General features: G+C 39.1%; 1 protein-coding gene across 6 annotated transcripts in view; it reads left to right on the top strand.

Annotated features, from left to right (window-relative positions):
* Positions 1 to 16,314, top strand: part of RAI14 (retinoic acid induced 14) — a 138,290-nt gene that overhangs the window by 116,595 nt on the left and 5,381 nt on the right. For 3 of the 6 annotated variants that reach the window (XM_046671279.1, XM_046671275.1, XM_046671276.1), the window contains 11 exons: positions 1,231 to 1,288; positions 2,002 to 2,072; positions 3,608 to 3,714; positions 4,341 to 4,519; positions 4,779 to 4,807; positions 5,884 to 5,970; positions 6,877 to 6,963; positions 10,099 to 10,156; positions 12,556 to 12,674; positions 13,300 to 14,835; positions 16,032 to 16,181. In XM_046671279.1, coding sequence (XP_046527235.1) covers positions 1,231 to 1,288; positions 2,002 to 2,072; positions 3,608 to 3,714; positions 4,341 to 4,519; positions 4,779 to 4,807; positions 5,884 to 5,970; positions 6,877 to 6,963; positions 10,099 to 10,156; positions 12,556 to 12,674; positions 13,300 to 14,835; positions 16,032 to 16,181 — 2,481 coding nt within the window. The remainder of the gene's footprint in view (positions 1 to 1,230; positions 1,289 to 2,001; positions 2,073 to 3,607; positions 3,715 to 4,340; positions 4,520 to 4,778; positions 4,808 to 5,883; positions 5,971 to 6,876; positions 6,964 to 10,098; positions 10,157 to 12,555; positions 12,675 to 13,299; positions 14,836 to 16,031; positions 16,182 to 16,314) is intronic. The other 3 variants (XM_046671274.1, XM_046671278.1, XM_046671280.1) reach the window with 3 other exon arrangements.

Here is a 16,314-nt window from a genome sequence, read left to right as displayed (position 1 = left end):
GACATAGTAAATTAGATGTGGGAGGAGGAGGAGAAGAAATCAAAGATGACCGACTCTGGTTTCTGGCTAATTGACTAGATGGATGTGGTGCTGTTGACAGAGACGGGGAGGGGTCTCGGAGCATCAGGCCGGGCGTTGGGGAGGGCAGGCACAAGTTCTGGCTGTGCTGCATCTGAGGTGCTCGTGAGACTCAGAACGGAAATGTGAAGTAGGCAGTGGGTTATCCAGCCTGGTGCTCCGAGATAAGCCCTGTCGTCTACAGATAAGAACACAGGCTCTAGCCCAGCCTGTCTGCGTTCGAATCCTGGCTCTGCCACTTAATGTGACCTGAGAAAATTATTAACTTCTTTGTACCTGAGTTTTCTCATCTGAAAATTGGGCTAAATAATAGTATCTAACTAGGGTTTTAGGAGCCTGAAAACAATTCTTTGAACAGCGTCTGGCACATAATAGTTAATACTTATGCAATATTTTTGTTATTATTGTTAAGATATACATTTGGGAGTCATTAGCTTCTAGATAGTATTTCAAGCTATGGGTGTAGGTGAGATTACCAAGGAAGAGAGTTTAGAGAGAGGGCACCGAGGAACCCCAAAGTGTTATGTTTGGCTAAAGGAGAAGGAGTGGCCAGAGCAGTGGGAGGAAAGCCAAGATAGGATGGGCCAGGCAGTGCTTTGGGAGCTGAGGATGGGGTACTGGAAAGGGGGAGGAGTGGATGACAGGTGAGGGGTTGTAAGGGGAGGATAAATGTGTTTGTTGTCATTGGAAACATGAAGATTGTTGGTGACTTTGGCTAAGGCCATCTCTGTGGAGTCTTGAAGGCAGACGCCCAACTGCAGTGGGTTCAGGAATGAATGGGAGGTGAGGAAGGATGGACCGTGTGTGGGCAATTCTTAACAAGCAGTTGGCTCTGTGAAAGGGGAGAATCAAAGGTGGGATCAAACTGAGAAATCCTAGAGCGTGTTTGTTAGCTGGTGGGGATGACACAGTGGTGATGTAGTGACGACGTAAGTGAGAGGAGGGACCGTCAAAGCAACAAAGGGTGACAGTTTGCCTGTGTCATGATTACTTGGAGATGGGTCTCCCTCTCCATCAGGGACTGTAGGCCCCTGGAATGTGGTAACTGAGACTTATTCATGTTTCTACTCTTCCTAATAAGTCGCATCACACCTTGAAGGAAAAAGATGAACTGAATTTTATTGCATGTATTTGTTTATTTTTGTCTTGTAGTCTAAATGCCCCGCTGAAAGTATTGACAGCTCTGGGAAAACAGCTTTACATTATGCAGGTAACTTTCATTCTTTTACTTGTCTTCTCCTGCCATAAGAAACACTAACTTTTCATTTTCCTTATTCAAGCCGCTAAGCTTACCACATTACTCCTGCTGCTACTATCTGTCATCATTCCTACACATTCTTATTTTACTCAGTTTGCAAAGTGTCTAGAGTTTTTCCAAGGAATACATCTAGAATTCATCGATTGCCCACCAAACAAGTAGTAAAAATTGTCATGGCTATTATATTTTAATTAATTTAAGGTTCTTATATAGGAGATATTCATAAACCTTTGTAGATTTCCAGTAATGTGTGGTACAGATTTTTTGACTTGAGGATCATAAAGAACATCAATCAATTTTATTTCTCGTTTTGTCTTACTAACTGTCACACAGCTTCAAGTGATAAAACGTTGACAACTGAACTCTGGGATGATTAGATTTACAAATTTCTTTTAGTGCTAGTTTTGGAGAAGGTAAGTCCTATGAAAAGCGGGGTCAAACGTTTGCCTAAAGGCAACAGGCAGTTGCCGAATAACACTAAAATTAAACAGTAATTTGAAACACCTCTTACTTAACCTTCCTGACAGCATCTCTCTCCAATGCAACTGGAGGGAATGCGTGCAAACTGGGTAGAACACGACATTTTCCATCCCGGAAGTGTTTGATGACCCCGTTGTGAGAGTAGCTTTGTGATCAGCTGTGGTATTGTATTTTCCTCCCCTCAGCGGCACAGGGCTGCCTTCAAGCTGTGCAGGTTCTTTGTGAGCACAAAAGCCCCATAAACCTCAAGGATTTGGTAAGTACCAGGTGGCCACTAGAGGTGGAGATGAACACTGGTTTTTCGAGCACTGTGTGCTTAAGACTTTAGAGACCTAAGTATGTGGCACAATTCTATTGCTTTTCAACCTACATCCTCTTCTGCAAAATGGAATTAAGTATTATCCATCTTTGGTCCCTAAGTTGTTAATAAAACATTTTGCCCCATGCAAATTCTTTATATGTGTATTTGTATCTAAGGATATATATGTAGTCTACCATCAACTTAAAGATTAATTAGGCTTAATTTCTTGATTTTTTAAACTAAAAAATCTAAGTGGAAGTTCTATTGTTTTCATCCTGCACTGTGTGTACCTCCTTGGGTACTCCTGGTTAGGGTTTCCCAGCTTTGAAGACCGCTTCTAGCCTGTTTTAACCTTGCTGGGCTATTGTGAGTATAAATTTACATGCTTGTTCCTCCTAGTTCCAGGGTTAAATTTCTTGCTGTAATGTGGGAATTGCTAAGCATACACTTATACCTGATGGAGATATTGTGAAGTGAGCATATGAATCTGTAAATAAATTCACACTTCCTGAATGTCAGCACTTTATAACCAAAAAGGATAACTTTACAGAGATAAGGTTTTAATGTCTGAAATTCTACTTTAAGAGGAGCCTTAATAATCCTTAAGCAGCAATTGTATATTAAAATAATGGCTTACTTTTTTCCTTTGCCTTTTGAATACATCTACCTTAAAAATTACTGTTGACCCCATTTGTAGAGTTTGTTCAAGGAAAGAGCAGAATAAAAGCTTCTCTTTATGGTTTGTGTCATTTGAGCTAGGCCCCTTCACCCTAGGATTATGGAAATAGTCACCTCTGTATTCCTCTAGTATTTTTTCATTTGTTTTATATTGTAATATTTTGATTCTTAATCCACCTTATGTAGTTGGTATATGAGATGGGGCTCTAGTATTCTTTTGTTCCAAAGGAATTGCCAGTTGTCATATTGTAACACATTAAACAAATCATTCTTTCCATCGATCTCTTTATCTAGTCATGTGTCAGTAAAAGACAAACTAATTTGTGTTCTGTTTTGATACCTAGTAAGATTATGAAAGGGTATGCTTTCCGAGAAGACAGTAGTGGCATGGTGGGATACCTGTAGTTCACTCAGAAGAAGCTGCTTAGGGGACAGTGGGAATGACCGATGCCGTATGAAACCAGTCCTGCATTTCTCCAAAACCATCCCTCAGTAGATGTGGTACACATGCCTTGAGCCTTTACATACTTTGTGTTCCACTCTCACTCACATCATCACCAGACTGAGTGATAGCCAAGGGAGCAAGCAGCCCGATGGCTGAGGCTCCTGAGGAAAAGCTAACAGTCAGTGGAATTCCACAGAAAGAGTTGTGCTAAGATGTAATGGCAGCCCTATTGGGGCACAGCCTCTCATGGTGAGTCAAATATAAGACCAGCAGGACAATTCAGGAATGAATGTAGAAACAACGAAGACCTTTGCCATTCTGGCATTTGGTGTCTGAGTTCAAGTCTTAATCTGAATTTGTCTCCTAGGATGGGAATATACCACTGCTTCTTGCAGTACAAAATGGCCACAGTGAGGTCTGCCACTTTCTCCTGGATCATGGAGCGGATGTAAATTCCCGGGACAAAAATGGAAGGTACCGTAGAATTAGAAATCATCTGATTTCAGTAATACCCACATCTGGAGAGTCTTTCAAAATATCACAGCTGTATTTTAGATCATTTGTTATAAAGTGGTTTTAACTTCTTTACTTTTTTATTTTCTGCCTTTTTTGATAATCAAGGATCTGTTTCCACTTAAAATTTTTTCCCCAGACCTCTGAGAACATCATTGAATCAGTTATGAGATTATTAAATACTAAAGTGAATGGGCCATTTCCTATGACTTTTCATGCAAAATTGAATAAAAGTAAACATATCGGTTGCTTTTTAAAAGTAGTCCTAATAAAATGTATGGGTACTTTCAAATGCTTGAGGTGAGAAGACAAGATTTGTGCCAATATTAAATTCCATCATATTCAGAAGATTATGTCTGTGTTATTGGACCTAATATGGTTTAATGTTTTGATTTAATCTGAAGTTTTTAAAGAAACTACTTAATTTCACCTTGATAGCATTCCATTTTGAATTCCCTAGAAGATTAAGTATAGTACAGGTTTAAAGGCACTTAATCTTCTTGTCCCTGTTTGTAAGATGAAATGATTTCCCAGGAAAGAGTTTTCACATTTGTTAGTACTAATTTAGTGCCTCTTTTTTTCTCTAGAACTGCTCTCATGCTGGCTTGTGAGATCGGCAGCTCTAACATCGTGGAAGCCTTAATTAAAAAGGGTGCAGACCTAAATCTTGCAGATTCTCTTGGACACAATGCCTTACATTATTCCAAACTCTCAGAAAAGGCAGGAATTCAAAGCCTTCTGTTATCAAAAATCTCTCAGGATGCTGGTATGTGAAAGAAAATAACCAGTGTTGTTTTAAGTTCATCCCCTCCATTTTCCCTAAAGGATAAAGGAATTTGTACAGTATGATATGTTTTATTATTCTTTTAAACATATTCTTGAAGAAAAATGAAGTGTTAAATGTTGTGTATGGGGTGGGTGGGTGAGTGTGTGTGTGAGTGAGTGTGAGTGAATCCTGCCACCCAAAGTGGATATGAGTCATTATGATTCTTATAGTTTTCTTTTTTTCACTTTTCCTTCTATAGATTTAAAGACACCAACAAAACCAAAGCAGGTATTTATCTTTGGGGGAGGTGATTTTTTTTCATCTCTCCTTGTGGGAATTTGAAAATGTTCTGATTAAACCACTCTGTGGTCCACTAGAAAAGTGACAAAGACTATGTTGAAAACACTTGAGTGAAATATCTTTAGAATAAATGATTCCTTGTTATAAAGTGGTAAATATTTACTAAATGGTTTACCCTTTTTCTAAAGCATGTAACTTTAAACTTGCTACTTATAGATTCATCTTTTTCTGAAGTGTACTAATATTTCCAATTGGTGTGAAAATGTTTGTGGTTTAAACTCTGAGAATGAATAACAGTCTTTTAAATACTTGTAATATTTCAAGTGCATGTAATAGCTCATGGATTGGAGAACTACATCCATGGCAATGTTACATATTTAATGAAAATAAGAGATTTAGCTTTTCTTTTTATTTTGATTGGGGCTTTTCTAAAATGTCATTAGTGTTACACAGATAGAAATTGAGAAGTTTGCCCTGTTATTTTGGAGTTTTTTCTAAAAACATAGTCGCTATTGTTTACTTTATTAACAAGATGTATGTTTGGCTGTTTTATTTGTTTATACATCAAGGTTCTTGAAAAAGTTATACACAGCAAATACTCAATACTGAATTTATTATGTACTAACTGGGTTACTTATTTGTCAGAGATGACATTCCCCCCTCCCCCGCATACTTACACTCTTTAAGAAAAGGAATGGAAGTAATGCCAAGATGGGGGAAATATCACTGCTTTGCATTAAGATGAAAGCTAGACTATGAATGTATTCTGAGTTCTAAATTGTGGTACACAACTCCTCATCCTCTACTTTCCCAGTTCTCCACACCAACTTAATTTGGTTTTGTCTTGTGTTTTTTATTTTCTTGCTATTAAAGCATGGGCTGCTGGAAGAAAACTTGGAGCATGCATATTACTTATTTTTATGTTGGTAGCAGATTTCAGATCTGGATAAAGTAAGAAACGCATGAACTGTTGAGGTTTTTCTCATTGTTTGGTGAAGCTGTTTGCCCAGACTTTACTAACCTAACTAACCCACCTCCATTCTTTGGACTGTGATAACTTTCAGCATGATCAAGTCTCTAAAATAAGCTCAGAAAGAAGTGGAACTCCAAAAAAACGCAAAGCTCCACCACCTCCTGTCAGTCCTACCCAGGTAAAAATGAGCAAACCAACAATGAGCAAGCATACAACAACCAAGCCATAATTTTGTCTTTTTGTGTTTAGGCCAAAAAGAAATGGTTTAGAACTGACCCTTAAATGCAGATTTACAATTGTCTTCAGTGGTTTTAAATTTCAATTTGTGGTATGAAGGATTTTGATTATTAGTGTGGAAATAATGTTGGTTCTTATTTATTTCAAAACTGAAGAATGGAACAGTATCTTTTTAGAAAGCCTCAAAGAAAAATGTCTCAAAATCTTATGACAGATGCTTTTTCCTTAAGATAATAAGCTCAATCTATTTTTAGTTCTTCATATTAACAGTTCTCGTAAAGCAGGGGAGAATGGATAGCTGGTGAGGCAGTTGGTTGAAAATGAAGTTTACTTGGTTTTTAAAAACATTGTTAAAATATATTTGCCTTTCTAATTACATTTAAGTTTGGCTAATATTAAAAGCAGCTTTCATATCTGAACTTACAGTGACTACAGCATAGTGGAGGAAGCATGGATATCTATGAAATGGCAATAAAAACAGGCTGGGGCTTGTTATTAAAAGAATCATAGGCCATAAAAAGAATAATCCATATTCAAAAAGTTAACAGGAATATCTCATCTGATGAGTAATTTTAAATATGTTAGCATATTCATTAAGAATATTTGTAACCTACAATAAACGTTTCATGGATTTATGAAATTGATTCTAGTAAATATAGGAGTGAAGTTACTCAGTTATAGTCTGCAAACTTGGAAAAAGTATTTGAGGTAGCTGAATTACTTTGAAAATAGATTACCCTTGACTTAATTTGCATTGGTTAGATAGATAGGTTAATTCTTCAGCACTGGAGAAGAAAAGACTTTGAGGAAACATTCTTTATCACTGGTTTTCATTTTGTTTTTTTAGTTGAGTGATATGTCTTCCCCAAGATCAATAACTTCAACACCACTTTCGGGAAAGGAATCAATATTTTTTGCAGAAGCACCCTTCAAGGTATTTCCTTTTGTGTTCAATTTTGCTATTGAATTTTATGATACATAATAGACTTGATTTAAGTGCTATAACACTGGGTGAAACAGAATATACTTCTCAGTGATAGGTTCACAACCTTCTCATCATGAAGCACCTCTTGATTATTTTTCCTGGCATGGACTCCATACAAAGAAGAGTAGGAGGAGGGGCTGGCCCCGTAGCTGAGCGGTTAAGGCTGTGCACACTCTGTTTCGCCAGCTGGGGTTTTCAGTTTTGGATCCTGGGTGCAGGCCTACTTCACTCACTGGCCGTGCTGTGGAGGCACCCCACATATGAAGTAGAGGAAGAATGGCACGGCTGTTAGCTCAGGACTAATCTTCCTCAAGCAAAAAAAAAGAGGAGGATTGGCAACAGATGTTAGCTCAGGGTGAATCTTCCTCACAAAAAAATTTAAAAAATGAAAAACGGTAGGATGAATAAACTATATTCATTAAGTAATAATTCATTTCCTTCATTTAAAAAGAAAGAAATTTTTGTTATTCTCTGATGTTTTACTGAGAAGTAATTGTATTTTTTTAATTAAAGTTTTTCCTGATTATAAAGGTAATATGTATTTATTTTAGAAATTTTAGAAAATCCATTAGGTCTTATTCCGCCTGATTCTGTAGATTTGTGGTTGGAAAGTATTTTAAGGAATAGGGGCATATTTCAATTCAATATCTGTTTACCTAACAATCACTAGGAAATTATATTTGGAAAGAAAGTAAAATTTATAATTATTAAAATGAAATTCCAGTGGTATATTATATATTTATTTCCCCCATATAAGAATTACTAAAGACAAATTTTCTTTTAACTTGGATGCACATTGATCTGCGAAGATTCTATCAACCTATCGTTTCTCTCACTTTCACCAGATTTTATTAGTCAACTCTTAGGATGAATATCTATTCAAGGCAAGGCAGGGGAAGGAAGTTATGTTCTTAGAGTTAGTACCCTAAAATCTTCTAAGAATAATATCAGAAATTATGATTTTCAGAAATAGATTATAAAGAGGCTTTCAGGGGCCGGCCTGGTGGCAAAGTGGTTAAGTGCACACGTTCTGCTTCGGTGGCCCAGGGTTTGCTGGTTCGGATTCCGGGTGCGGACATGGCACCACTTGGCAAGCCATGCTGTGGTAGTCATCCCCCATATAAAGTAGAGGAAGATGGGCACATGGATGTTAGCTCAGGGCCAGGCTTCCTCAGCAAAAAGAGGAGGATTGGCAGCAGTTAGCTCAGAGCTAATCTTCCTCAAAAAAAAAAAAAAAAAAGATTTTCATTTCTTAAGAAACAAAAATAAAAACGTTAAAAGATAAAAAGTGACACCATTTGGAATGGCTAAGGTTTCAAAAGATTCAAAATACCAATTGTCTGTGAGGATGTGGAGGAACTAGAACTCTGATATTCTGTTACTAGGAATGTAAAATGGCACAACTACTGTGGAAAACCGTTTGATAGTTTGTTAAACATACACCTAACTTATGATCTAGATATCCGCTCATAGGTGTTTACCCAAGAGAAATTAAAACATATGTCTCAAAAAAACTTACACAGAAATATTTATAGCAGCTTTATTTACAATATCCCCAAACTGGAAACAATCCACATGTCCATCAACAAGTGAATGGATAAAGATAATGAGATATATCCATACAATGGAATATTACTCAGCCATAAAAAAGAAGGAAGTTCTGTATAAGCAGCATCATAGATGGGTCTGAAAATCATCATGCTGAGTCAAAGAAGCCAGACACAAAGAAATTAATATCCTATGACATTCCATTTATAGAAGGTCTTGAACATGCCAAAAGGAGAGTAGCGGTTGCCTGAGAATGGGGTGGGCAAGACTGGCTCTGATGACGCCTGAGGAAACTGTTCGAGGTGATAGAAATATTCTGTATCTTGATGATGCTTGTATAGCTGGGTGGTTCCATGGGTCTATATCTGTCAAAACTCCTCAAATTGTAAACTTTAAATGGATGCATTGTACCTTAATATAATTGAAAAAATAAAAATAAGTATATATTTTTTAAGTGGAAAAAAAGCTTTTCATAAAGATAAGCACTTGCCAAAAGTAAGCCACTTTATTTTTAGCATGTGGGCCTTTACGAAAGTTCCTTTGCTGAAAAATTCTCTCTTATCGTGGTCTGTGGCTCACCTAGATGAAACATAGTAATTTCTGGCAAGGCAGTGTATTTTGTTTTGAAATGAGAGTCTGGCTTTGAAGTTATAAGAATTTTTGCAATATATTAACAGATATTCAGGGACAAAGGTTTAGAGGAAATCTTGAGAGGATCAATTGTCAATCCAAGATTATAAAAAATTTTTATTCCCTTATAAAATTACTTTTCCCTGGCAGTTCTCATTTACTACCATTTCTCTTAGAAATATTAATAACAACATGATAATAGCAGATAATTTATAAAATGATAAAGCTAGAAAGTACTTTTAATGTATTTTAATCAATGTATTACCCAGATAGATAAAATTTCTTTGGACTTAATTATGAAAGTAGTATTTACCATCTCAAGTTTTACGACATAGCCCTCTAAGGTAGCTATTACATAAAATTATTATAATCTTAAACAATATTTGTATTGTACTTACTAGATAAAATTTCTGAAAAATATTTTGATAATGTACCCTCTGGAGCATCTAATGTTTTAGAAATTATATTTTAGTAAATAATTGTCATTTTAATTTACTTATATTTTAATTTTTTTTTTTTTTTTTGGCAAGGAAGATTTGCCCTGCGCTAACATCTGTTGCCAATCTTCCTCTGTTTTTCCTTGAGGAAGATTAGCCTGCGCTAACATCTGTGCTCTATTTTTTGTATGTGGGATGCCTCCACAGCATGGCCAGCGAGCGGAGTAGGTCCACACCCAGGATCCAAACCTGCAAACCCAGGCCGCCAAAGCGGAGCACTTGGAACTTTAACGACTTGGCCATGGGGCCAGCCCCAAGTATCATCTTCTTTCCTTGAGATTTTCTAGCTCTTTTTCTAGTAGGATAACACCAACTCTGTTCTATGTAAACTCAAGGAGGAAAATTTGCTTGATTCTTTTGTGGAATGTTACCTTGAGGAACATTCTTTTCAGTCATTTTTGTGTCCCAGCAGGCTGAGATCAGTTCTATACGGGAAAACAAAGACAGACTAAGTGACAGCACTACAGGTAAGATGAAGGAGCATCTGTTTTTGTTCCTTTGACCGGTCTCTATTACATGTCCATTTAATGACAGCAAAGGCCAAGGGGGGCTCCTCTGTGTAGGGAGGTCAAGAACCCTGGCGTGTCACCCCAGGCCTGCTGATACTGCACAGGCTGAAGCTCTCTGTGCTTCACGGAAGCTTCCCCAGGATTTTCAGGAGTCTCCGAGCTGGGGTGTGAAATAATGTATCTCTGTGTTCATTTGTCCCTAACCAAATGTTAGCACTTCCTTCAGTTATGAATACAGGCAATAACCCCCGGTAGTATTAGCAGACCAGTGACTTTGACACCAAGAGAATTCACGGAGAATGTCAGGTCACCTTAATGTTACTGCAGATATCTTGAAATGTCATTTACAGTATTTCTACTAAAAATTATGGCAGTTATTAGACCTGCTGCCGGATCTTGTTATTTGGTATATTACAAAATAAGCTCTTAAATTACTGTAGCCTGTGCATTCTGTTTTACACATTTGAAAACATTATCTGGGGATGAGCTCCGCCGGCTGCAGGCTGTCAGCAGGCAGCACTCCTTTCAGCTGAGCTGCAGGTTATTTCCTGATGGGAGAGTCAACTGAGGATCTCAAGGGCTGCCACAATGTAACATTTCTACTTTGGATTTTAAGTAGACACCTGCAAAGATAGAGCGTTGATGAAATCATACACGTCACATTGTCTTCATCAAAACAGGGTTTAATTCCTTGTCTGATGAGTCTATCCTGTGGCTTACCCTCTAAGAATGTAGTACGGTACCTTCAGAATCAATTTATAATGTAGGGTAGATTATTTCAAAGGCCCCTTTTTGTTCCAGCATCCAGTTTCTTAGTCTGTTATGCATTTCATATGTGTTTCGAGCTTTCAACTTACAGAATTTAGAAATATTAAATTTTCTAATTCCTGGCGGAGAGCAGTGTTAACATAACTGAACAATTGTTAGATTGGATACTTTAAAAACCATCCACTGTGTCTTAGAAATAATTCCTATGGCTTAGAATTATAGTCACGCCCCCCAACCCCCGGTTCATTCCGAACTCACCAGCCTTCCTATCAGGGGACTCATGAAGCTGTGGCTAGGCACCAGACGTCAGAAGTAAGCTTTTCTATGAAGAAATGTCATTTTGCATCATTCCAAGTTCAGATTAATGTTTTCATCTTTGCGTTAAATGGCTGTGACAAAATAAAAAACGTAACAGTAAAAACATTAGATCTGTGCTATTCAGAGTATGGTCTGTAAACTGTTGCCAGTCTACAGTAAATAAGGAGTTTGCACCAGAGAGTCATCCAGCTACATCACTAAGCGCACTGTTTTGTCCAGCTGACCTTTTGTTTTTCATAGGAAGACTTTTTGGATGAAGGAAGCGGAACATTGAATAAAATTCTGGAGCAAGCTCCTGTCGTGCCTCAGTGAGCACTTTGAGTAGCATTGCTTTAGGGGCTAATTCAGCTTGGTAACCAGTAGGATGTCAAAAAGTGGTGGTTTAGCAACCGTGTTTGCTGTGGGATTCAGAGAAGAGAAAACCATTTCATGCTAGGGTGGTCAGTGAATGCTTTTAAGGAGGAGGCACAGCCTGACATAAGTCTTGAAGGATGCCTAAGTCATCTGGCCAGAGATAGGCTGCAAGGGCAGTCGTATGGATAAATAATGCAAGAGTCAGCCGTGTTGAGAATATAGAAGGTATGATGGAAACCTTGAATCTGAGGAAAATGAAAATCTAGAGAAAGAAGTCATGAGTCATAAACCTGACAGAGTAGATTGAGGCCAAATCTCAGAGGCTTTAATCCAGATAAAGGAATTTGGAAATTATTTTTGGAGAAAGAGCAATTAAAGCACTTGAACCAAAGAAATGACCCTCCCACAGTGTGTTTTAGGAAGATTAGTCAAACAGTGTTGTGCAGGCTACATTTTTACTAGGAAGAGGAGAGAGAGATTTGGTAGGAAGCTGTTGGCAGAGTTTCCAAGTTTGGTGATAAAGTTTGAACTAGAGTAATGGTGGTGGGGATAAAAAGTGAACCAGATTCCAGAGCTATTTCTAAAAGGATTCACAGAAATGGAACTTGTTAGGTGTGGGAGGAACAATAAACAACCAAGGTATAACACTTAATCCAGTGAATGGAAAATGTATGACCAAATCCATCAGTTTTCAGATCAGCATGTATGCAGCCAGGCATCTAGTACTGTGCTAGGAACACCCCAGTAAGGAAACTTTGGTACCTAAGAATTGTTCCTCTATCCTGCTGGTGGGCAGGGGGCGGTTCATAGGATGAGGAAGAAGAACTTGATTGGGTAGAAAGTGAGTCTGTTAGAGGTCAGAGAAATAACCATTTAATTTTTTAAATATTATTTTAAATTGCTTTTCTCTTTTCCAGGTGCTGATAGCTTATTGGATATAAGTTCTGAAGCTGACCAACAAGATCTTCTTGTCCTTTTGCAAGCAAAAGTTGCCTCTCTTACCTTACACAATAAGGAATTACAAGATAAATTACAGGTAGGTAAACAGATTGCTACCACCGACTATTGTGTAGGGTCAAGCTATTGGGTTTTTCAGGGTTAGTCAGATGATATTTTGTTTTAAACATCTACATTAAGTTTCTTCTTCTTTTTTAATAGTTAGCCTTAATCATCTTATAGTTCCAAATTATTTGCTTCTTGAGTTATTTGTTAACTCTATTTCTGTAAATTGCTAAATTATATGTAATTCTATACATAGTATGATATTTATAATATGAAAAATTATATATATGATTAGCCGTTCATTTAGTGGATCACTTAGCAGATTTAAGAACTTGAGAAGAAATAGCTACACTAAGTCCTTTAACCCTCCTGGCGACTGGAATAATATGAGAAACAAAGAAAAATTTGAGTCAGAGGCTTTACAGCCAAAACACTTCCAGTGTTTTTAAAGTGGCACCAATAATCTGTCTTAACAGAGCACAGAATAAGCTTAGAGTCATTAATCCGACTCTCATGTCCCAGATCGTATTTTTTATGGGTCGAGAGGACCCAAGCAGGATGCTCATGCTGCTCTCCCCTGTGTAAGTTCTGGATTGTCCTCTCATTCTTGCTCACCTAACCACACCTTTGCTGCCATTTCCTTCTTGCCTTTTTCCCAGGCCAAAATTCCCAAGGAGGCAGAAGCAGACCTCAGTTTTGACTCTTACCATTCCACTCAAACTGACTTGGCCCCAGCCCTGGGCAAAGCTAATGAAAGCTCTCCCCCAGACTCCAACTCCTCTCCATCTGTCTTAGCACATTCCTCGAGTAAATCCACTGTTGACAGCGATGCCAGGATTCAGCAACTACAAGAGATTTTGCAAGACTTGCAGAAGAGGTTGGAGAGCTCTGAAGCCGAGAGGAAACAGCTGCAGGCCGAGCTCCAGTCCAGAAGGACAGAACTGATGCGCTTGAATAATGCAGAGATTTCAGAGAACGGCTCCGACCTCAGCCAGAAACTTAAAGAAACTCAGAGCAAGTACGAGGAGGCTATGAAAGAAGTCCTTCGTGTGCAGAAGCAGATGAAACTGGGCCTCGTCTCACCTGAGAGCGCGGATAGTTACTCGCATCTCCGTGAGCTCAGCATCACCGAGGAGGAGATAGAGGTGCTAAAGCAGGATCTCCAGAAGGCGTTAGAAGAAAGTGAAAGAAATAAAGAGAAAGTGAGAGAGTTAGAGGAGAAACTCGTAGAGAGGGAGAAAGGTGTAGTGGTTCAGCAGCCTGTGGAAGAGTTCGAAGAAATGAAAAGTTCATATTGCTCTGTTATTGAGAATATGAATAAAGAGAAAGCATTTTTGTTTGAGAAATACCAAGAGGCCCAAGAAGAAATCATGAAATTAAAAGATACACTGAAAAGTCAGATGACACAGGAAGCCAGTGATGAGGCTGGGGACATGAAGGAGGCCATGAACAGGATGATAGATGAACTCAACAAACAGGTGAGTGAGCTGTCACAGCTGTACAAAGAAGCCCAGGCCGAGCTGGAGGATTACAGGAAGAGGAAATCTCTAGAAGACATAACAGCTGAATATATCCATAAAGCGGAGCACGAGAAACTGATGCAAGTGACGACCGTATCCAGGGCTAAGGCGGAAGAGGCACTGTCCGAAATGAAGTCTCAGTATTCAAAAGTGTTAAATGAGTTGACCCAGCTCAAACAGCTGGTCGATGCGCAAAAAGAGAACTCTGTCTCCATCACAGAACATTTGCAAGTGATCACCACGCTGCGGACTACTGCAAAAGAGATGGAGGAAAAAATAAGCGGTCTTAAAGAGCACCTTGCCAGCAAGGAAGCGGAGGTGGCAAAACTGGAGAAACAGCTCCTAGACGAGAAGGCTGTGATGACGGATGCCATGGTGCCCAGGTCTGCCTATGAAAAGCTCCAGTCGTCTTTAGAAAGTGAAATGAGTGTGTTGGCATCGAAATTAAAGGATTCAGTAAAGGAGAAAGAGAAGGCCCATTCAGAGGTTACCCAGGTTAGAAGTGAGGTCTCACAAATGAAAAGGGAAAAGGAAAATATTCAGACTGTCTTGAAATCCAAAGAGCAGGAAGTAAATGAACTTCTGCAAAAATTCCAGCATGCCCAGGAAGAGCTTGCAGAAATGAAGAGATATTCTGAGAGCTCTTCAAAACTGGAGGAGGATAAAGATAAGAAGGTCGGTGAGATTCTATTGCTGTTGGGTTCTTGCTAGTAAGCCCTGGGGCCTTCAGCCTTTTACTATAGTTAACATTTTTAGCATTTGTCAGCAGTAACCTGTTGTGAACGCTCAGGAGCTCCGCACATGTCTCTATCTGTCCCCAAAGCCACATTAAGAATAGTATGTTGGACATTTATTTTTTAAAAACACTGATCTTCTACCACTTCCCTTAGACTAAAGCGTTTTCACATATGTGATGCATGTTTTCCCTTTAAAAATGATTTTACAGAAGCTCTGCCAAATGTCAGGGATCAGAAGTGAACCCACAAACTGAAAAGCATTTGTGACCCATCTTGAACTTCAACTCTTTTGGAATCCAGACAGATTCCTCCATCATACAGAAACCCAAATACTCCCAGACTTGATCCTGCTTCCCGAAGCTCCATGGGCTTTCCCTTGAGTCAGTACAGAAGCTGTCTTCCTGGGCCCTCCCCTTCTGAGAGGAATAGGAGAGGAAGGGAGGAATGTGGGGGGCAGGCAATTAGAGATGGTGCTGGAATTGCTTTAGAGGAAGGAGGAAAGCAGAGAGAGAAGTGGAGGATGGTTCCACGCCTGAATCTGCTCTACACCCCTAGTGCCCTGAGACAGATGCTCTGAATGGCGTTCATTAGAGCACTATTTCTCTTCTATTATTGTGTAGTGAGTGTTTCAGAAAGAGCTTCCAAGCCATGGGGGCCGGGAGTTGGGAGGTGGAGGGCGAGTTACATTCACTTTAAAGTAAGATGTCCGGGGTATCAGGGGTTCTAGAACTTATTCCTGATTGCTCATGTCAGCAATGTTGAACAAAACAAAGCGGTCTCCAAATAAAGACACCTGAAACCCTGCTTCTGATTTATTTTTTCAACAGTACTCCTCTTAAAGGTAAAAGAAGGAAGTCACCGTCCTATCTTCTGTTATCGTCATGCACCGAAACACAATATTTAATCCAGGGCCCTTGTTTGAATGTGATGGCCTTCAACGGCTTTGTTGGTTTGCCTCATGTTGTTATTGTTATCTGTTTCACTTTATGAGTTTTCTTTAAAAAATAAAGGAATTATTCCAAAGTCTCAAGTCCCAGAGGCTAATAAAAGCTATAGTCGAGGCTTGGAAATATCTGAAATTTTGCTTCTGCAGGCACGTTGTTGACTATTGATACAGTTTTCCTTTCTCACTAGATAAATGAGATGTCGAAGGAAGTCGCCAAGTTGAAGGAGGCCCTGAACAGCCTCTCGCAGCTCTCCTACTCAGCGAGCTCCTCCAAGAGGCAGAGTCAGCAGCTGGACGCTCTGCAGCAGCAGGTCAAACAGCTCCAGAACCAGCTGGCTGTGAGTGGGCTTGTTTGTTTCCCGGGCCTGGTTGGGGATGGAGGGGGAGGCAGGTCACGTACGAACTCAGCTGTTAGGCAGGTTGGAGTGAACAAAAAGATTCCCAGCCGAAAGGAGTGTTGTACTTCAGTGA

This window comes from Equus quagga, chromosome 9 (assembly GCF_021613505.1).
Source record: "Equus quagga isolate Etosha38 chromosome 9, UCLA_HA_Equagga_1.0, whole genome shotgun sequence".
Classification (NCBI taxonomy): Eukaryota; Metazoa; Chordata; class Mammalia; order Perissodactyla; family Equidae; genus Equus; species Equus quagga.
The sequence above is the reverse complement of the archived record's forward strand: the minus strand, read 5'-3'. Positions and strand labels throughout refer to the sequence as shown.